This window comes from Tricharina praecox (genome assembly GCF_024521635.1).
Source record: "Tricharina praecox strain CBS 144465 chromosome Unknown BZA05scaffold_22, whole genome shotgun sequence".
NCBI classification, from domain to species: domain Eukaryota; kingdom Fungi; phylum Ascomycota; class Pezizomycetes; order Pezizales; family Pyronemataceae; genus Tricharina; species Tricharina praecox.
The window spans coordinates 571,907-591,061 of record NW_026250424.1 but is presented as its reverse complement, the minus strand read 5'-3'; the positions used below and the strand labels follow the sequence as shown (position 1 = coordinate 591,061).

At 53.6% G+C, this 19,155-nt stretch overlaps 8 protein-coding genes across 8 annotated transcripts; 5 read left to right on the top strand and 3 right to left on the bottom strand.

Annotated features, from left to right (window-relative positions):
- Positions 1 to 551: 551 nt before the first annotated feature.
- On the top strand, positions 552 to 3,095 carry BZA05DRAFT_377112 (uncharacterized protein). The gene is made up of 3 exons (XM_051481832.1): positions 552 to 1,635; positions 1,697 to 2,053; positions 2,105 to 3,095. The coding sequence occupies exons 1-3, from the start codon at positions 714 to 716 to the stop codon at positions 2,935 to 2,937; spliced, it is 2,112 nt and encodes a 703-aa protein (XP_051337193.1). The 5' UTR covers positions 552 to 713; the 3' UTR covers positions 2,938 to 3,095.
- Positions 3,096 to 3,756: 661 nt separating this feature from the next.
- BZA05DRAFT_131752 (kinase-like domain-containing protein) lies at positions 3,757 to 5,402 on the bottom strand. The gene is made up of 6 exons (XM_051478801.1): positions 5,269 to 5,402; positions 5,064 to 5,157; positions 4,807 to 4,985; positions 4,535 to 4,729; positions 4,058 to 4,477; positions 3,757 to 3,998 (listed from the first exon to the last, which is right to left on the bottom strand). Exons 1-6 carry the CDS (start codon positions 5,287 to 5,289, stop codon positions 3,900 to 3,902), a joined length of 1,008 nt encoding a protein of 335 aa, XP_051337192.1. The 5' UTR covers positions 5,290 to 5,402; the 3' UTR covers positions 3,757 to 3,899.
- A 1,270-nt stretch (positions 5,403 to 6,672) lies between these two features.
- BZA05DRAFT_406057 (RNase P subunit p30-domain-containing protein) lies at positions 6,673 to 7,739 on the top strand. The gene is made up of 2 exons (XM_051484468.1): positions 6,673 to 6,805; positions 6,855 to 7,739. The coding sequence occupies exons 1-2, from the start codon at positions 6,733 to 6,735 to the stop codon at positions 7,667 to 7,669; spliced, it is 888 nt and encodes a 295-aa protein (XP_051337191.1). The 5' UTR covers positions 6,673 to 6,732; the 3' UTR covers positions 7,670 to 7,739.
- On the bottom strand, positions 7,740 to 9,645 carry BZA05DRAFT_406056 (uncharacterized protein). Its single transcript, XM_051484467.1, has one exon. It carries the CDS (start codon positions 9,339 to 9,341, stop codon positions 8,046 to 8,048), a length of 1,296 nt encoding a protein of 431 aa, XP_051337190.1. The 5' UTR covers positions 9,342 to 9,645; the 3' UTR covers positions 7,740 to 8,045.
- A 155-nt stretch (positions 9,646 to 9,800) lies between these two features.
- BZA05DRAFT_406054 (uncharacterized protein) lies at positions 9,801 to 11,540 on the top strand. Its single transcript, XM_051484466.1, has 3 exons — positions 9,801 to 10,237; positions 10,300 to 10,475; positions 10,535 to 11,540. Exons 1-3 carry the CDS (start codon positions 9,913 to 9,915, stop codon positions 11,387 to 11,389), a joined length of 1,356 nt encoding a protein of 451 aa, XP_051337189.1. The 5' UTR covers positions 9,801 to 9,912; the 3' UTR covers positions 11,390 to 11,540.
- Positions 11,541 to 12,475, bottom strand: BZA05DRAFT_406053 (uncharacterized protein). Its single transcript, XM_051484465.1, has one exon. It carries the CDS (start codon positions 12,279 to 12,281, stop codon positions 11,652 to 11,654), a length of 630 nt encoding a protein of 209 aa, XP_051337188.1. The 5' UTR covers positions 12,282 to 12,475; the 3' UTR covers positions 11,541 to 11,651.
- Positions 12,476 to 13,472: 997 nt separating this feature from the next.
- Positions 13,473 to 15,744, top strand: BZA05DRAFT_447258 (uncharacterized protein; the record flags this gene model as incomplete). The annotated part of the gene is made up of 4 exons (XM_051487146.1): positions 13,473 to 13,685; positions 13,750 to 14,914; positions 14,966 to 15,649; positions 15,707 to 15,744. 4 exons carry the CDS (start codon positions 13,473 to 13,475, stop codon positions 15,742 to 15,744), a joined length of 2,100 nt encoding a protein of 699 aa, XP_051337187.1.
- A 594-nt stretch (positions 15,745 to 16,338) lies between these two features.
- Positions 16,339 to 19,076, top strand: BZA05DRAFT_131669 (P-loop containing nucleoside triphosphate hydrolase protein). The gene is made up of 4 exons (XM_051478799.1): positions 16,339 to 16,847; positions 16,905 to 18,140; positions 18,194 to 18,689; positions 18,746 to 19,076. The coding sequence occupies exons 1-4, from the start codon at positions 16,522 to 16,524 to the stop codon at positions 19,001 to 19,003; spliced, it is 2,316 nt and encodes a 771-aa protein (XP_051337186.1). The 5' UTR covers positions 16,339 to 16,521; the 3' UTR covers positions 19,004 to 19,076.
- The last annotated feature ends 79 nt before the right edge of the window (positions 19,077 to 19,155 follow it).

The window sequence follows — 19,155 nt, the reverse complement described above, 5'->3', positions numbered from 1 at the left end:
TGCCTTTTTACGGGTGTTACGAAATCTGAGCTGCAGACTTCAACTTCTGCATGCCTCATATTACTGCAAGGTAAGGGAGTCATGATTGATCTTTATGATCTTGGGTATCGGCGTTTTTCAACAAGAGGGTTATTTGGGTGGTGTTCAACATACGTAAAAGGGGCATGGTGTTTGTTTTTCATATTTCCATTTCATGTTTTTGTTTTGGGACACGGTTCGGCGCAGTTTGGGTCACTCAACTTTCCCATCTGATTTCTTTTCTTTCGTCGGAAGAAGGGGGAACGCCAGGTAGTAGTTGGGCGTGAGCGAGGAGAGAGTGTCAACTGTACGTTAGCTAGCTAGTTGGTGGCTTCTCTTGAGGCTAACGAGAGAAAAGAAGCGGATTTCGACATCGTCACGGTCATTATGTGAAACTACGAAGCTGAATGACTAGTGAGTAAGTACCAAGAACAGCCGGTAAGTCGTGCCTCACCACCATCACGAATGATAAGCGCAAGGTGGGGCACCACTTACCCTTACGCCCTGAGTACTTGGTACCTATTCCGAGTGACGTTCCGAATCCCGATCCCGCAGGAACACCAGACGCTTGCCGATTACCTTTATATTCTGCAGGGCCAAGGGTTCCTACAATTTTCACGTGCCCACCGCGTCTTCTCCAATCCATCCACCCCACCACCAAGCATCCCCCACTTCCCCACGCGCAAAATCCCACAATGGTCCGAAAATCCGCGCGCGCCCGTAAGGTGATAAGCTATACCACCGACGCCTACAAAGGCCTGGACAGCGACGGGGAGCCTCCTCCCGCGCCCCCCGACTCCTCCTCCGACGAAGACTTCCAAGCCGGCGCCGGAGGCGACGATCCCGCCGAAGACTCCGATTCCGAGCCCTCCTCTCCCCGCGGCCGCTACGAAGACGAAGACGGCTCCGACGACTCCCTCGACGAGGAAGAAGAAGACTCCTACGACGACTCTGACGGCGGCCGCGCCCGTAAGAAGCGCACACGAACGCCGAAGACCTCGCGCACCACCGCGCCCTCGACCCCCGCCGGCGGCCCGCGCCCGACCGGCTCCGCGCCCGTCGTCCACAAAAAACATGTGCGCACGGTCGCCAATGGACTGACGGGTCGTGGGCGGCGGAAGACGAGGCTGCTGGCGGAGGGTGCGGCGCCAAATGTCATCCGTGCTCCTGATCCTACCGTCAGGATCACGTACAGACCCGGGTTTCAGAAGGCCACTGGGAAGATGGAGCGGATTACACAGGTCTATGGTGATGAGCCACAGGGTGTCGAGATGGCTATGTGCGTTAAGGAGATGTATATCGCCACCCCGGCCGTGCCTGAGAGGGCGGGTTTGCATCCTAGTCCGTTTTGGAAGGAGGGGGAGACGGTGGAGCTGGGCACTGGGAATGGTGGGCAGAGGATGGAGCCGTTGGGTCTAGAGGAGACAATGGAGTTCATGGGCCCGGAGGGAGAGCCGCTCAAGGCTGTGGTGGGTCCGATCGGGAAGTATCAGCGCGCGGTGTTCAAGAGGTTTGGAGTGTTTCCGCTTAGGAAGTATGCACCCGAAAAGAAGGGCTATATATTTAATGTTGGCGGGCAGCCATTGAGTATGGAGTGGGCTACAAATCGGCCGGATGGTATGTTACCGCTGGTCATCCGGACTGCGAGAAATCTGGGCTGACTGATATATGCGTGAAGGTGACCAGTTCCTCGCCGTCTCACTCATGAACCTGCCGGACATCGCGAAGGAAAATAACCCCGATACATCAGAGGATCCCCCTGCATTTTCCAGCCGGCCGTCCAAGTCGACGATACAGATATGGCGGTTCCCCGTCCCTGAAGAAGGAACACCTTCGCCAGTTGTTGAACCTTCGGTTGTCATGATGCTCTGCCATGAATGGGGCCCCGCGAGGACTATGAAGTGGTGTCCTGCTCGTATGAGGTTCGAGGATCCGAAGGTTCTTGGATATCTCGCTGCAGTCTTTGGCGACGGTACCGTCCGTGTGCTGAAAATCGCCTTGCCGGATAGCTACGATGCTGAGAGTTGTGATTTCTGTATGTTTCCTTCCCACATGCCTCCTGGCGGGCTCAACTGACGTCAAGCCGTGCACTTCACCACCCCCCTCTACACTTGCATCCTGCCCGACGAAATCCTCACGACGGTCAGCTGGATATCCCCCACGGCCCTCGTCGCCGGCAGCGCGAACGGTATGGTCGGCTGCTGGTCCCTAATACCTAGCCACCCCAACCCAGTGCCCTATCACACCATCTCCGTCCACCAAACCTACATAACCGGCCTGACCACGTGCTTCCCCAGCTTCCCGCACCACATAGTTACCAGCAGCATGGACGGGTGCAGCCGGATCACGTCCCTAAGCTGTACGGACCCAGACAGCGTCCCCAACAACCGCAGCCGGATAGCGCCCGCCTGCATCGCATACGTGGACGCGATCCAATCCGGTGTGTCGGTGGAGGAAGGTACATGGGTGAAATTCTTCCCGGCACGCCGCTACTTCTCGAGCACGACAACGTGCAAGCACAACGGCGTAGTGCGGTCGCTCGCCAGCTCACTTCTACACACCTCGATCCTCTCCGGCGGCACAGAGGGCGAAGCCGTCTTCTCCAACCCCGCAAGAAGAGTGTTCCACGGCAAGATCAGGAATTACACGCAGACGTGGTTCGGCGTCGAGTTTGCTGAGACGCTAGGGGCGGGGTCGCCGGCGCACGGAGGCTTGATGAGGATTACGGAGGGCTTCGCCCTAGAGGAGTGCGAGGAGAAGGCGAAGACTAAAGGTGGGCAGCAATTGCTTACGACGGTTTTCCCCCAGCAGGTCTGTGTAGAGGCGGTCTGCTGGAATCCGAATCTGCGCTATGGCGGATGGGCGGCGGCCGCGATGAGTTGCGGGCTGGTCAGAGTGGAGGATGTGGCGCTTGACTAGTAGGTATCATACTTGGGGATATGGGTTGGGAATATGGACGTTGGGCTACAGTACTTCATATGGAGTTTTTGGGCGTGTTTAATGAGAGAGAGAGATAATATCAATTTATTGTCTATGGCGACCATCTTGTTTAATGAGTGGGGGAGAATGGAATGGAGTTCTCTACAAGTACATGTGAGTGGAAATATGTGATCAATACTGTTCCTATAGTAAACCCAATCCAAGCCCTCACCTCCACCAGAAACCACCAATATCACAGGCCAGACTCGTCACTCCAGAGGACCACTTCCAAGCTCCGTTGTCTAGATTAGGGATCGTCAGGTACCAGCGATTACTAGCACCGCACTTCGACAGTCCGTCAGACGGCTGCGAAACCACGAGCTCCGTAATTACATAGCATCACACGTTCACTTTCACTTGCCCCGCCTGAGTGACTCTGCCCTCACTCACATACAGATTAGCAGATATATTCATTCATCAGAGTCTCCATACAAGATAAGCATTATGGTACTTTCCACGTGCCCTTCCCAACAACAACATCCCGCATCCCCTTATACCCAAGGCGCCCCGCCCCATCCACAAGTAAAACGCACAAAGGAAGAAAAAAAAACAGGGAAAGAACAAAGCAATCACAAGGGGGAAGGGAGACAAAGTCGGACAGTAACAGAATGCTCATAGTAAGAAAGAGAAAAAAAAAGCCTTCACGCCAAAGGACCTTTCGCACAACACGGTGTAAAAGAAAAACATAAGCGTAAAGTAAAAGACATCGTGGGAACAATTCCCAGAAGAGGGAATTGAGAACCGAGGGGAGGGTGAAACAAAGACTGATGGACAAATGAGTGCCCAACAATTAATGTTCCAAGTAGACAGTTCCGAAATTCCATTTAAAGTCGACTAGGCCTCCTTCTACGCAGAGGACCTTCGCTACCCATAGAATTTTCCAGATTATTACTTCCATGCATTCACATGTGCGCGGGCGAAGCAGCGCTGCCGATAGCCGCAGCTTTTCGGACGGGCTCAAAGTATGGGTGCGCCATAGCCTCCTTTGCGGTGAGACGTTCCTATCAAATCTGTGTAAGCATGTGCATCCGTTGGCAAGGTAAACGGGTAATTCTCATACCTGATGATCGTAACGCAACAGCTTGTCCAAGAAATCGAGCGCCTCGCTGCTGACGAACCGCTGGTTCTCGCTGTTGACAAACTGGTGCCAGCTCTTCTTCGGAAAGCGTCCGAGAATGTTGTCGTACTGCGCGTCCAGCTCGATATCATACTTATCCAAGTAGTCGAACAGCTCTTCAGTTCCCAGCACCTTGGCAATCTTGACCAGCTGGTCAGAGTTGGAGTTGCCATGGAAGAACGGCTCCTTGCGGAAGATCATCGAAGCGAACATAGCGCCTAGAGACCAGAGGTCCAGCGAGTAATCGTACTCCTGATAGTCAACCAGCAGCTCTGGGCCCTTGAAATAGCGTGAAGCCACACGGACGTTGTACTCCGTTCCAGCGTGGTAGAACTCGGCCAGACCCCAATCAATCAACCGCAACTACAACAACCATCAGCACATGTGCACCCCGTCAGCTTTCCCAGGTTCATTCCATACCTTTCGCTTCTCATGATCGATCATAACGTTATGAGGCTTGACGTCGCGGTGCATGATTCCTTTGCTGTGACAGTAGTCCAACGCCTTGAGCAACTCGAAGATGTAGTAGCGAACATCATAGTCCTGGAATTTCGGGTATAGGGTGCGGAAATCAGTGTTGTTGATGTACTCAAACACCAATGAAGGCGTTTTGCTCTACACTCGCAAGTGCCGAGTCAGTCATCGCGTCGCTACATTCCCATTCTGCCCAGCAAAAGGAAAGAAAGATTCACCTGTGGGTCCCTCACAACATCCAGTAACGCAACGATGTTCGGACCTCCCGAAAGATTCTGCAAGATCTTGATTTCCCTCTTTATCTTCTTCTTCTTAACTGGCTTCAAGACCTTGATGACGCACTTCTGGTAGTTCGTGATGTTGATTCCTTCGAAAACCTCAGAGTACTTGCCGCGACCTATTGCACGCGTGAGCAAACACTTCGGATGAGAGCAGGCAGGCATCCGGTATCCTCAAGGTAGAACACGGCACGTACCGATCTTTCGCACGACCTCGTAGTTCTCCAGAATTCCCCACGGGATGTTGACGGAGTCGTAGTCCCAGTAAGACCGGGGCTGACGCTGATTCGCCTGTTTGTGAAAGCATTGGTCAGCAACGAGCTCCAATGAAATGTTTATACTGAAGGCACAAGAGAGCCGAGACGGGGGGATAGCGGGGTTGTATGTGAGGGTGAGTTATACATCAGCGTAGACGCGGGCCATGTTTTGAGGGTGGACGTTAACTGTGCTCTTGCCGTGATCGGGGATCAAAGGGAGATATGCGAGTTGGAGGAGAAGTAGACACGAAAGGGATACTGCTGGTGGGGCTATTTTGACGGCTGCGGGTTGATGTCGCCGGTATCCCGACGAAGGGTGGGTTAAAAGGCGGGTTGCAAAGGTGCGGAGAGTGTGTGGTGGTAACAAGGTCACGGGCGATGCGTGGTTAACTTATGGCTCACGGAAAGTCGTTCGTGGCTTGGCGGGGCTGGAATGTGAAAACAAAACAGTTTGAGCCAAGTTTTCTGGTTCGGATGTTTCTCAGTATTAGAAGTCGAGACGATTTGAAAGCTGCTTATATTCGGTTTGCTTTTGCTTTCAAAATTCGATCCTTTCGGATTCTAATGGCTCTTGCATCCGGCTTTCCGGGAGGACGATGTCGCCCAACCGCGGCGTTTCGCCCGTAAAACTAGATTTTTAGGAAATCCCAACCGCTTTTGACGAGCAATAGGTACCTGATCTCTGGATTTCTTTCCTTCTTCAAATACAGATCTACCATGTACACTAGGTATCTCTCGTCGCTTTGAGGCCACCCTCTTTTTCTATGCACAATCTTTGTCGTCGTCGTAGCCACCATGCTCTGTAAACTCACTATCATCGCTATTGATTAGTATTGCTTCTTTGTTCCTTGGCCTGCCCTTCTGCAGCCCATTTTATTCCAGGAGGACCTCGTTGCGTTTGGTACTGACTACTACTCCGAAGAACTCTCTCGTCTCCTTCAGGATGTCTCAATCAACCAAGGTGGAGGGCCTCTAGATCTCTAGTCGGGTCGTGGAGCAGTGGTATTCAGGATTATATGCACCCTGTTTGCCATGCCGTTTTTCCAGCAGCTCCTCTTCGGGAGAATCCCGGAATTGGATATTAGACTGGGGGGATATTATATGTCCGGAGGAGGTGCAAGATTCCGAGGTTGTCGAGCATGTCCCTCTCATCGGCGTCTTTGGTCGACCACTCCTTTCTTTGCTCCTACATACACTCAAATATCTTATTCGTACATATCCGAGTGAAAGCTAACCAGGAGCAAAGGCACTCACTCGGGAGATTTCCATCTACAGCATTCTGACTCCATACCTGGTCTACCACATCCTCAGGAACAGTGTGTCTTCGTTACCCACCTATAGAAATAACCTCGTGCTTCATTAGACGGCGATTCTGGCCGGGCATAGATATTGAAGTCGAGGAATTTGCATTTCACGGAGCGAGAACCAAGGTCTCTTCTAAGTTCTAGCCCAAATCGCAGCATCTGTCGCTTCTGCGCCTACGGCGGCTTGTTAGCTCTGTAGATTAGACCAGATCAGATGCCACTTGTGACGCGCCTAAAATTGAAGACGATCCCACATACATCCCACCTTCAACGAAGCCCGCGCCAACAGCAACAAGCACCACAATATGTACTATGACCTCAACATCCCATACACGAGCGCGTCCGAAATTCCGCGGACCCTCTCCTTTTTGAACACATGTAGGCTCCCTCCCAGCTTTCCACCAGCATGACTAACACCATCCACCAGTAGGATACACGACCGTTGCGCTCTCGACCACACTCACGGGGAAGCTTCCCTCACAACTCCCGACACCACCCACGCTGCCCGCGGACGACAAACTCACCCTCCTGACGCGGTGCACGCTGGTTCTCTCGGACCCCAGCCAAAACCACCGACTCGCTTCCCTAAGCACTCTCTACTCTCTCCTAGCCCTCCGCCCCACCTCCGAAAAACTCCTTCTACAAGCATGCAGTAGCCTGGAATGCGATCTGATATCTCTCGACTTCTCGCAGCGGCTGCCGTTCCAACTGAAGCACAAGACCGTGGGTGCTGCACTGCTGCGTGGCCTGAGCTTCGAGATTTGCTATGGCGCGTCGATCACCGATGTGCGCGCAAGACAGAATTTGCTACAGAATGCGGCGAGCTTGATTAGGGCTACGAGGGGCGGGCGCGGAATTATTGTTAGCAGTGAGGCCAGACAGGCACTGGCTTTGAGGGCCCCCAATGATGTGATTAATTTGGCGGTGCTATGGGGACTCGGCCAGGAAGCGGCGAGGGATGCGGTTGCGGGGAGGTGCAGAGTCCTGATGAGGCAGGCGGAGATGCGGAGGAGGGCGTTCAAGGGCGTGGTGGAGGTCATTGATGATGGCGTTGGGGAGGAGGAAAAGGCGGAGAGGGAGAAGAAGAGAAAGGCGAGTGAGCAGGGAGGCGGGACGGGGAAGAAGGGAAAGCAAGGTGGGAATGCGCAGGTCGGGGGTGGAGAGGCAGGACAAAAGCTGTCGAAAAAGGAGAGGAGAGCACAGGCACAAACTGCGAAGACGGCGGTGGCCACAGGTTCATAGGTTAATCGCACTGCCCAGTGGGTAATTGGGGTAACAAAAGTTGGTATACATAGGGCGTTCTTTTCATACAATCCTCACCAATCAACTGGTATTTTGTCTAATAATATACAAGCACGTTGCAAGCGCACTACATCGTCACCGAAGCTTCCTTACACAGGAAATAGGTGATGCATTAACTTTGCATCAACTCTCCCCCTAGTTGCTGATCGCATCCATCCTGCCATTGAACAAAACGCCTTCGAACAAACCCAACAAATGCCAACGCCAAAAAGAAAACCGAAATCATTGCACTTTATCCCCAATGCTCTAAGAAAAGGAAAACATGAAGAGATCAAGAGAATTATGGTTGAGCAGCATGGCCATGACGGAGTGACGGTTACTCGCGGGGCGGGGGTGACTGTTGTGGCTCCGAAGGAGTTGCCGGAGGCGCGTCTTGTCGTGGCTTGTGCTGATCTTCCTCACTCTTTTTTGTATCCAATTTCTCAACCCGGACATTCGTCGGCACTAACCGCTTGACAATGTCTTGATCGTCGACACTCTCGGCATCCCGTTTCTCTGCATCAACACACTTCTCCACCAACGCCTTCGAAGTTTCGAGTTCGGGCTCGCCCTTCTTTGCCGCCGCCTTAGCCATTTCGATATCTTTCTTCAGGCCAGAAACCACTGCCTTGCTCAGATCCATGGGTTTCGGAGCGTCAACCATTCGAAATTTCTGTGGCGGTTGCTTGATCTTAGACGCGAATCGTACGGCAATCCGATGCATAGTCGCCTCATCAGGTTTCTGTGGGTTGAAGCTGCCGGTAATATCGACGGTGATGAGGATGTTGTCGGTGGTGACTTGGACCATTCCATCGATTATAATATGTCCGTTAGGCGGTGGCATACGTCTCTTGGTCTTCTTCAGATCATCCTTGAAGCTCTGCAGTGTCCATTGCGACAGATCAACACCGTACTGCACAAGATCATTGATGTCTTCAATCTTGTCGTCCTCGTTGGAATCTCGCGGTAATGTGATGTCCGCCCAGATAGTCCGAATTGAATTGTTCACCGCGTTGAACATCCACCGAGGAAACAGGATCGCCTCTCTCTGCAGGTACTGTTCCTGCTTCAGTCGGCGCTCAACATATTCCACTGTCAGAACCGAGTATTTGTCCTCGGGATCGGTTGCGGTGAGATCCGGGGGTTTATAGCTGAGCTGTAAACCCTTCTGAAGGTAGCCGCGTGGGGGGCCAGGCGGGTAGTGGAAGTAGAGTAACGAGTGAGTCGGTTTGACCTGGCCCAAGAACTGGTCGGGGAAGGACTTCCGTAGGATCTCGATGGTTTTCTCCTCGAAGGCCCGTCGCACCCGTCGTGTCCGTGCTCTGTCGCTTCCAAACCGCATGAACGCTTTGACTTCAGGGTCACTTCGTTTGTATTTTTGTTGCTCTTCCTGCTTGGGGAAGCTGAGTGGTATGAAGACTGGCTGTCCGCTCGCTGACATCACTTGCACTACCCGGAGACCCAAAATGATTGTAACAGCTAGACCGCCGAAGATGTGGAGAAGGCGACCGCCGCCACCGCGCGGCCGTGGAGGTTTGAGAAATCGCACTCGGTAGACGTTCGCATTATCGACGGCGCCGACACCGAGAGGGACCCGGGAGTGGGAGAGGAGCGATCGGACTCGTTTGAACATGGTAATGTGGATTTGTGACAACGTCGAAAATGGAAGTAGTGGGCTGTTCGTTTTGCGGTGTCGTGTGTTTTGCGGTGCCGTGTGTTTTGCGGTGTCGTGTGTGATTGCGCCAGGTTGAGATGAAAGCTGCGCCTATCCTTCGACCAAGCAGTTGATTCGTGCAAAAAGCACGCTCCGTGGTCGACCTCCCGTGGGACTGTCGAATTCGGGTGGCGATGGATGGGGGGTACCTAGAGCTCGTTGGTTTCAATAGACAGCGGAGTTGGAGGTGACAGAAATGTGTGGGGTGGCGTTTGATTGACTTAAGCGGGCCGTGGCCGCGACACATGCGAAATGCGAGTCAGTGCTTGTGATTTAGGACCCATGTATGACGTGCAATACGCTCTTGCTGTGAACATCTTGGTACGCTGTTCTCCCTGTCTCTCGAACTCAACAGGTACCTACCTCTAACCAAAGCAACGTCACCATAGCCAGCAACGAAACTACAACCTTTTCCCGCCAATTATCCAAGAACGATACTACCTGCGGGGCCTTTGCATTTCTACGTCGCTCGCAAATCGAACCGCCAACCATGAGACTCTCCGCGGCAATCGTGGCGTCCGGTATCGCCGCGTTGGTGACCGCATCAACACCGTCCTCCGCCGCCGTCTACGAACTCAACTCTCATACACTAAGTGGACCTGCACTTGAGGTGTCTCCAGAAGAGGCACGGCTAGGACTCGCGCTAGCTCTTGGCGTGTCGCGCTTCCACAAGCTGGGGATTCAGGGAACAAACGACAAAAAGATTGAGGTGCTGGAGCGGTTTGGGCGGCTGGAGAACCGATTTGGCTTATCGCCTGAGGATGTGGGTCGCTTTATGCTGTCGCTTGACGGTATCGCGATGGAGGATGCGGATGGTATGTGGAAAGCTACGCGGGCCGACCGTTTGCTGTGCCGAGATCTGACCACGAACGTGTAGGGCTGCCACTGGGCACACCGTTGATGATCATGAAGAACGCGCCGAGCACACGAGAGACCGCCCAGCTGATGAAGAAGCTTGCTGAAGAGAAGGCCGATATCGCCGTACAACCTCTGCAAGAGATTGCGTCGCTAGACTCAAGCTTCTGTGTCGCGACGCCAGGCATCAGAGATGCGGTATGGAGAGGCCCATCTTCCGTGACATGAATGCCGGCTGATCTGATCCCGTAATTTAGGAGAGCCTCGTTTCCAACTACAAGTTTGCGAACTACAAGTCGTGGCAAGTCGGCGAGGAGAATAAGGGTGTTACCAAAGAGATGACGCACGTTTTCAACCCTGATCGTGATGCCGACCGACACTTCATGAGCGAATACCTTATCTTCAAAGCTTTCGTCGAGAAAGTCGTTCCCCGGATGCACGAGGAAAAGAACACTGCGTTCTGCCACTTTCAGGGCCTTAAGGATCTGATCAGGACCTATGGTACTGGTTCCACTGAAGCCAACCTCGCTCTCTCGCTTTACCACAGCGCGCTTTCTCGCCTATCTTCCCCCAGTAACGTCAAGACCACCCTCTTGCTCACCCCTGGTGCTGATCAGTCGACGCCTGGATTCGAGATCGCGTCTCATTTCCATCAGAAGCGAACAGAGACGCCTCTCTCGATGACCTCCAGCCATGCACTTGCACAACCCGAGCCTTCGGCCGAAACCATCTCCCAGCCACCAACCTCTCCTGCCCGTGGTAACCCCCTCACTCGCTTCCAGCGCTGCTACACCAGCAAGGACGCCTGCTCCAACACCACCAACTCATGCTCATCCCACGGTGAATGCAAAGAGACTCTCAAGGGATGCTGGTCGTGCGCTTGCGTGCCCACTATCAGGAAGTCCACAGATGGTGGCCACAAGCAGGTCATTAACTGGGCAGGATACGGATGCCAGAAGCAGGATGTCTCCGTGCCTTTCCACCTCTTTTTCATCTTCACCGTTATCATCATCTTGGTCGTTGCCTGGTCTATTGGCTTGCTGTACTCAATTGGAGAAGCCGAGCTGCCGAGCGTTTTGTCTGCTGGAGTGGCGCCCATCAAGAGGGCGTAGCTTTGCAATTGAGTTGTAATAGGTATCGTCATTAGTCATTGTTTCTGTAGTTATAACGGATGTTTTCTTTTGTTTGTGTTTGTATTTGCTTTGCGGTTTCTGGTACGATGGCGGTATGATGGGTGTGCAGTATATCTAGCTTGTTTTGAATGTTTTCCCCTGCATGAGAATATCGTGATTGCATATCCGCAGCATTTCCTGATTCGCGGGCCAGCCAGCTATGATAAGGCATAAATAGTACCACCTCCACCATAAGGACTGATCACTCGCCCAACTCTTCCAGTCCCTTCTCCAACTGTCCCAGCTTGTTCACCTTCTCAATCTGATTACTCTCCAGCTTGTCACCTTCGCCTCCCGTATCTTCCTCAGCAGTGGGCGCCCTCCTCTTCTTCGCCATTTCATTCACCTCCACCACCGGCACCTCCTGCCCATCCGCCACCACCTCCCCCACAACCTTCAACCCAACCCCAGTCCCCCTGCGAATCTCATTCTTCTGTGTCCCACTTACCCGTGGTTTATAGCTCGGCCCATAATGTGCCTTCGCCTCCTCCGCCGTCAAGTACCGCAGGATATCATAATGCGAAGCTCTAGTGCACGCCTCATCTCTCTCCGTATGGCCGTTCCCCGCGATTGTGGCATTAACGCCGCGGCCTACATAGCGGCTCTTCTCGGAGGACTCGTTGGAGCTTAGGAAGACAGTGATGTGCGAGGGTGGCACGCCGTAGGAGAGGAGGTGCTCGAGTGCCATGGTGTCGATGCCCCGTGATGGGCCGAGGACGAAGCCATGTCCCAATTGGATCGCAGCACTGATGCGAGGTACGTAGTAGTTGCTGAAATAAATGGGGGGCGGATCGAGGTGGCCAGAGATGAAGGCGAATGTTGTGCGTGGCATGGGTTTGAAGATTCGAGGCGATATGTGGAGAGATCTATCTATATGGCCATGGAAGAAGGTTATATCCTCATCATAATGTTCAGTGCGAGGCCACCGGTAGCAATACTAAAGAGCGAGGGGTGGATATGACTCATCCATGCATTACGGTTGCCTTGAGAGAAATATATCTTCAGTTTATTTCGCATACAGCCTATACACGGCTGCCTTGATCATCCAGCCCTCCGGAGCTGAATCTAAGGCCGAGTGACATCGTGTGCCTGCCGTGTCGTATCGTTCACAACCGGTTGCCGAAGACTACTTGGCATTTTGTCTCCCTCCGTGCTGGTGCGCGGTTAACCTCGATTCCATGGTTGAGATCTTATCGCTTGAAGCGCCAACAATAGCGTTCGATGGCAGCTCCTGTAACTTTGGATGCCAGCGGGCTTTTCCCCGGTCTCGGGAGGGGATGATCACTATACGCTTCGGGATGCGGACCATGTTCGATGGAGAACCTTCGAGAAACACGAACAGTCGCGTCCTCCAAGCACCTTGATCAGATGAGTATAGATAATTGGCCACTGTGGGTATCATTCACAATCCTCCTGCGCTGGTTTGTGTTCGTGGGCAATTTTTATCTATTAGTGGCGGTTTGTCGGGACTCGTAACTGCCATTCACAGTGCACACAGCCACACATTTAAGCAGAGGGATTACGTAGTGTGATTGCCTACGCTTAGTGGGATGACTTAGACCTGGGTCGGCGCTTTGAGTGCCGCTTGTTGCTCCTTGCTCCCTTCCTACAACACCTCTGAAGTCCGACCGACCTGGACTCTACCTACCTCGTACCTACACCCCACCTACACCCTAAGCACTGCTGCACCCTTCTTTTCTCGGACACTGAAGGAGTTTCTTTCTCCAACACCTACTTCACACTCCCGTTCTCTACTACTAGCCCATCGCCAACTGGGTTTCCCTGTGCAGTCACACGAGCTGAAGCTTCAAGAAGCGCAGTGTAACTCCCCATACGTACACCCCGCAACAAAGCTTCCCAACAACACGAAGTGCAATTTTCTCAGCTGGTGCTGTGATCCTTCCAGTCCCAGCAGCATTCCGGGCCACTTTACGAGACGCCCATCCTCCTCGGCCGCCGTCCTTCACACCGTTATTTACACGAATCAGACATCGTAAAGAGAGAAGAGAGAGAAGAGGAAGAGATGCCGCCCGCCAAGCTTACGAAAGCCGATAAGGACATTGTGACTCGTGTCGTTCCGAAGTCATCCAACAAAGTCGTCTACGGTGCCATAGCGAGGCTTTACGTCAACTACCCCGATCGGACAAAATGGAACTTTACCGGCATCAGTGGAGTGGTGGTGTTGGCGCAAGATCTAGTGGGGAAGACGCTGTTCTTGAAGATTGTGGATATCAAGGTAAGAAGGGAGATTTTTGCTCAGTCACCGAGATGCGTAGTGAGGCTAATGACGATTGACACAGGGCAAACCAGGGGTACTGTGGGATCAGGAAATCTACCAAGGGTTCCAGTACAATACTGACCGCACATTCTTCCACACCTTTGAGCTGGAAAGATGTATGGCCGGATTGTCTTTTGCCGATGAGAAGGAGGCTGCTGAGTTCCAGAAGAGGGTCGCGAAGGAAATTACCAAGCAGGGGCTGGGGGGAAGCCCTGGTCCGGGTCAGGCTCATCACGGTCATCTCCATATGCCGCATTTGAGATTGTCGTCGGCTAAGTCGAAGCCGGCCGCCGTCAACGGAAATGTCCATACCACTAGTCCCACGACTAGCGCTCCGAGCTCGGGGTTGTCAATGGATCCGAACGACCCGGCGTTCCAGAAATTGTTGGAGGAATTAAAGCAGCTGGGCCTTACCGAGGAGCAGATCCGAGATAAGGATACCCAAGAGTTCATAATCAGCTATATCGAGCAGAAGGAGAAAGAGGAGCAGAGGCAGAAGGAAGAGAAGGAGCGTTCGGAGGCATATTCTAATGGTACTGATGCCCCTACTCTACCACGGACGGCGTCGACCTCTCGGGCAGGAAGAGCGCCCCCACCGCCTCCACCACCTCCGCCGCCATCCGCTCCGCCAGCACTCCCGCCAGCGCCTCCCCCGTCGTTGCCGCCAGGACCCCCGCCTCCTAGAGGGTCACTAGGCGCAAGAGCTGGAATGTTGACCCCACAGGCCACAGGGGGAAGTTCAATGGGAAAGAAGGCTCCCCCCCCCCCACCACCACGAAGAGGGCATGTGGCTACCCACTCGACGGGTTCTTCGTCACCCCCATCTCGCTCACCCATTCCTGCTTCTCCGGAACCGCCGCGCACTCGGACACCTCCTCAACTCCCGGCGCCGAAATTCGCAGTGCCCCCACCGTTTCCCGATGCCGGTGCATTCGTTCGCCAACCTCCGCCGCCGTCACGAACTACTCCTGCGCCACCGGCACTTCCTCCGCCATCAGCGCCTCCTCTGCCGCCCAAGACGCCATTGGAAGAGAATGGCCATTCTGGACACAGATTCGGTGTACCACCGCCGTTTGTGCCTCCTACTCCTGCCAGAGCACCGCCAGCGCCTAGTTTACCGGTCAGGTCCAGCGGCCCACCACCGCCTCCTCGGCCGCCAATGGAGCCGCCTGCCCCACCTGCGCGCGGTATGCATGAACCTTATGGACTACCGCGAGCGCCTACTGACTCCAGTGTAGAAGTTCCACCCGTACCGTTTTCAGCACCACCCCCACCGCCACCGATACCTTCCTCGTTACCACCGCCGCCACCCCCGATACCTCACAGCCTGCCACCGCCACCACCCCCGATGCCAGGCTTCACATCTTCTGCCCCGCCGGCCCCTCCCCTCATGCCTGGCTTCGCACCTTCTGCCCCCCCGCCACCCCCTCCCCCTATGCCAGGTTTCACATCTTCTGCACCACCACCGCCGCCTCCACCCCCACCGCCACCTCCTATGGGCGGTGCACCTCCAGCCCCACCCCTCCCTCCTGGATTCGGCGGGCCACCACCTCCACCACCACCACCACCACCACCAATGCCACCTGTGGGTAATAATGCGCCCCCACCGCCCCCGCTACCACCAATGGGTGGACCGCCACCGCCTCCCCCAATGCCCCCGCGCGCCGACGGCGGCGGAGCCCCGAAGATTGCGACTCCCGGGGGTCTACCACCGCGAGACGACTTACTGGCGAATATCCGCAAAGCTGGTGGTACAGGAGGACTCAGGAAGGTGCCGGACAGCGAGAAGAAGATCAGAGAGGCTCCTATTGCTACGACTGGTGGGTCTAAGGGAGGAGCTGCAGCTGCCCCGGCGAATCCTATGGTAGCGTTACAGGAGGCTCTTAATAAGAGGAAACAAGCGGTTGCGAATAATAATAGCGGTATGTACCACTGTTCAGTTATGATAGACAAGACACGAATACTGACGTACGTCGTAGATGATGAGGATGATGGTGCGGACACCTGGGACACATGATGCGGATAGGTCGTTTTCCTTCAGGGTTAGAGTTATGGCTGTAGTCTTCTCTGTTAGTAGACTTGGCTTGGTTTGGTAGATGAGTTTGAATGTGTGCTTCTTTAGGTTATTATTTCCATGTGAGCGGAGTTGGACTAGTTTTTTGTGTATGCAAAAGCAAACGTGGTATCAAATCATGCCGTGCCGCTCACTTTGAAGCTCCATCCGATTCCATCAATGCACAGCGAATTGTGGTTCGCCATAGTCTCGATAAGCTGTAGTTATGCGAAATAAATTGATCTCTCTTCAGTAGAGAATATGGTATTTTATCTCGTACCCGTTAGTAAGAATCCGGATCTACTTAGTACAATAACTAGAATGATGTCTGGTTGAGTAACGGTCAGCATTTACTAAAATGTACCCAACCCACATATTCGCCAATGAAAAGGCTCAAAGAAGGCCTTGGAGCTTTGAATACGGCTGCTTACTTGGAATTCTTGGGTGTTTTTACGAGTGATTTAACATGAGATGTCTAGATGCGAGGCTTTGTAGTCACGTGTGGTAATGTGCTAGGTTGATTAGTCACTAGTAGTTAGCGTGGCGGCTCTGCGTTCTCGATAAATTTCCACCACCTACCAGACAACCTTTAAACTTCACGTTTCTACCTTGACATTTTTACGACACATCTGCAATCCACTTGTACCTCCTCCTCTCTCCACCACCAAAGCATATTTGTTAAGAAATTCTAAAACCAAGGTATAACACCCGTTTGTGCTCATATTCTTGAGGTCTCGACAAATGGTATCTGAGGCAAAGAAACGCGCTGGCTCAGACGGCGAGCCCCCCAATAAGCGGTCGAAACAAGAAACGATGGACCCTTCTACAAACCCCTACCTTGCACACATGTACGAAGGCTCGGCACAAGGATCAAATAGTGTCGGAATGGGAAAGAGGAGGGACGCCGGCGACTCGATACTCAACACTTTTGTCCGTCACCAGACGACGGCCGAGCAGGCTCAGAAGGCCGAAGATGGTCCCAACAATGCTGTCAACGGGAAGCCGTTGTCGAATCAGTACTTTCAGATTCTGAAGACCAGGAGGAATCTACCAGTCCACGCACAAAGGTGAGAATTTCACTGCGACGGTGAGCTGGTGGGGTGTGGAAGGCTAACCTTGAGTAGGGCCGAGTTCCTCGAGATGTTCCACTCCACGCAGATCATGGTTTTCGTCGGAGAGACCGGTTCCGGAAAGACGACGCAGATTCCCCAGTTCGTTCTCTACGATGATATGCCACACCTCAACGGCGGCAGACAAATCGCCTGTACCCAGCCTCGTCGAGTCGCCGCCATGTCCGTTGCGAAGCGTGTGGCTGACGAGATGGACGTCCCGCTGGGAGAGGAAGTTGGCTACAATATCCGTTTCGAGGACAACACCGGACCGAAGACTATACTGAAGTACATGACGGATGGTATGCTGCTGAGAGAGGCAATGCACGATCACAGCCTAGAGCGGTATTCGTGCATTATTCTTGACGAGGCTCACGAAAGGACGCTGGCTACGGATATTCTCATGGGTCTTTTGAAGGAGGTTGCTATTAGACGGCCAGACCTTAAGATCATCATTATGTCCGCCACACTGGATGCTCAAAAGTTCCAGCACTACTTCAACGATGCCCCTCTTCTGGCAGTGCCTGGTCGTACTCATCCGGTCGAGATCTTTTACACTGCGGAGCCCGAGCGTGATTACGTCGAGGCCGCTCTTCGGACAGTGCTCCAGATCCACGCTACGGAAAAGGAGGGAGATATCCTGTTGTTCCTCACTGGTGAGGAGGAGATCGAGGATGCTTGCAGGAAGATCAAGCTTGAGGCCGACGAGCTTTTGCGCGAGGCTGACTGCGGTCCGCTGTCCGTTTACGCGCTATATGGTTCGCTGCCTCCAAACCAGCAACAGAGGATCTTCGACCCTGCGCCGCCACCACGACGGCCCGGTGGAACACCCGGACGTAAAGTCGTTGTATCCACCAACATTGCCGAGACCTCGCTCACCATCGACGGAATCGTTTACGTCGTAGACCCCGGCTTCTCGAAGCAGAAGGTCTACAACCCCCGTATCCGCGTGGAGTCTCTCCTGGTTTCGCCTATATCCAAAGCTTCGGCGCAGCAGCGAGCTGGTCGTGCAGGTCGTACAAGACCCGGAAAGTGCTTCAGATTGTACACTGAGGGTGCCTTCAAGAAGGAGCTGATTGAGCAGACATACCCCGAGATTTTGAGGAGTAATTTGGCGTCCACCGTTTTGGAATTGAAGAAGCTCGGTATCGACGATTTGGTGCACTTTGACTTTATGGACCCTCCTGCGCCCGAGACTATGATGAGGGCCCTGGAGGAGCTGAACTACCTTGCGTGTTTGGACGATGATGGGTGAGTTGATCTGCTCATTGAGACCCGATTGCAATATATTGACATATTACTAGAAACCTTACCGCCCTAGGCAAGATGGCCTCCGAGTTCCCCTTGGACCCAGCTTTGGCAGTTATGCTCATCAGCTCCCCCGAGTTCTACTGCTCCAACGAGATCCTCTCCCTCACCGCTCTCCTCTCCGTGCCGCAAGTATTCAACCGCCCACCAAGTGCGCGCAAAGCTGCCGACGAGGCGAAGGCGCTGTTCGCACACCCCGATGGCGATCATCTCACAATGCTCAACGTATACCATGCCTTCAAAGCGCAGGCTGACCCTTCACGGTGGTGCTACGACCACTTCCTTTCCCTGCGGAGTCTTCAGAGCGCGGACAATGTACGCAACCAACTGGCGCGTATCATGGAGCGTAATGGCCTGGAGCTCTCCTCCACCCCCTTCGAGGATAAGGACTACTACACCAATATCCGCAGGGCCCTCTGTGCCGGGTTCTTCATGCAAGTCGCGAAGAAGGGAACAAGCGGGAAGGCTTATGTTACCGTTAAGGATCAACAGGTACCCACCCCTCATCCTTCCCCAAGCAACCTTACACTGACACTTGTTACCTACAGGACGTGTTCATCCACCCTTCGACGGTGCTGCAGCAGGACAACGAGTGGCTAATCTACAACGAATTCGTGCTGACCACAAAGAACTACATCCGCAATGTTACCCACATCAAACCGGAATGGTTACTGGAGATTGCACCCGTGTATTACGACATCTCTACCTTCCCTAAAGGAATCGTCCGCACAGCCCTTGAGAGGACGATTGAGAAGATGAAGAGGAAGGAGGCGATTAATGGGAAGGGACGGAAGGAGAAGCATTAGATGGATGTGTAAATGATGAAGCGGATGGGTGGGCCAAGCGGTTCTCTGTGTATGCCTAGAGCTTATGATGTGTATGACTTCTTTGAGGGTTGGGGGCAGAGGCGAAGTTAGATCCGCGGCTAGAATTGTTTGTATCGTATGTTTCATTATGG

What these genes read in the sequence shown, in the direction of transcription:
- BZA05DRAFT_377112 (XM_051481832.1), top strand. Translation starts at nt 714, where the DNA reads ATGGTCCGAAAATCCGCGCGCGCCCGTAAGGTGATAAGCTATACCACC. An exon ending in GGCTACAAATCGGCCGGATG is followed by an intron (nt 1,636 to 1,696) that starts GTATGTTACCGC and finishes ATATGCGTGAAG; the next exon opens with GTGACCAGTTCCTCGCCGTC. An exon ending in TGCTGAGAGTTGTGATTTCT is followed by an intron (nt 2,054 to 2,104) that starts GTATGTTTCCTT and finishes GACGTCAAGCCG; the next exon opens with TGCACTTCACCACCCCCCTC.
- BZA05DRAFT_131752 (XM_051478801.1), bottom strand. Translation starts at nt 5,289, where the DNA reads ATGGCCCGCGTCTACGCTGAT. An exon ending in CGAGGTCGTGCGAAAGATCG is followed by an intron (nt 4,986 to 5,063) that starts GTACGTGCCGTG and finishes CGCGTGCAATAG; the next exon opens with GTCGCGGCAAGTACTCTGAG. An exon ending in ATGTTGTGAGGGACCCACAG is followed by an intron (nt 4,730 to 4,806) that starts GTGAATCTTTCT and finishes TTGCGAGTGTAG; the next exon opens with AGCAAAACGCCTTCATTGGT.
- BZA05DRAFT_406057 (XM_051484468.1), top strand. Translation starts at nt 6,733, where the DNA reads ATGTACTATGACCTCAACATCCCATACACGAGCGCGTCCGAAATTCCG. An exon ending in CCTCTCCTTTTTGAACACAT is followed by an intron (nt 6,806 to 6,854) that starts GTAGGCTCCCTC and finishes ACCATCCACCAG; the next exon opens with TAGGATACACGACCGTTGCG.
- BZA05DRAFT_406056 (XM_051484467.1), bottom strand. Translation starts at nt 9,341, where the DNA reads ATGTTCAAACGAGTCCGATCGCTCCTCTCCCACTCCCGGGTCCCTCTC.
- BZA05DRAFT_406054 (XM_051484466.1), top strand. Translation starts at nt 9,913, where the DNA reads ATGAGACTCTCCGCGGCAATCGTGGCGTCCGGTATCGCCGCGTTGGTG. An exon ending in CGCGATGGAGGATGCGGATG is followed by an intron (nt 10,238 to 10,299) that starts GTATGTGGAAAG and finishes ACGAACGTGTAG; the next exon opens with GGCTGCCACTGGGCACACCG. An exon ending in CGCCAGGCATCAGAGATGCG is followed by an intron (nt 10,476 to 10,534) that starts GTATGGAGAGGC and finishes CCCGTAATTTAG; the next exon opens with GAGAGCCTCGTTTCCAACTA.
- BZA05DRAFT_406053 (XM_051484465.1), bottom strand. Translation starts at nt 12,281, where the DNA reads ATGCCACGCACAACATTCGCCTTCATCTCTGGCCACCTCGATCCGCCC.
- BZA05DRAFT_131669 (XM_051478799.1), top strand. Translation starts at nt 16,522, where the DNA reads ATGGTATCTGAGGCAAAGAAACGCGCTGGCTCAGACGGCGAGCCCCCC. An exon ending in CTACCAGTCCACGCACAAAG is followed by an intron (nt 16,848 to 16,904) that starts GTGAGAATTTCA and finishes AACCTTGAGTAG; the next exon opens with GGCCGAGTTCCTCGAGATGT. An exon ending in GCGTGTTTGGACGATGATGG is followed by an intron (nt 18,141 to 18,193) that starts GTGAGTTGATCT and finishes ACATATTACTAG; the next exon opens with AAACCTTACCGCCCTAGGCA.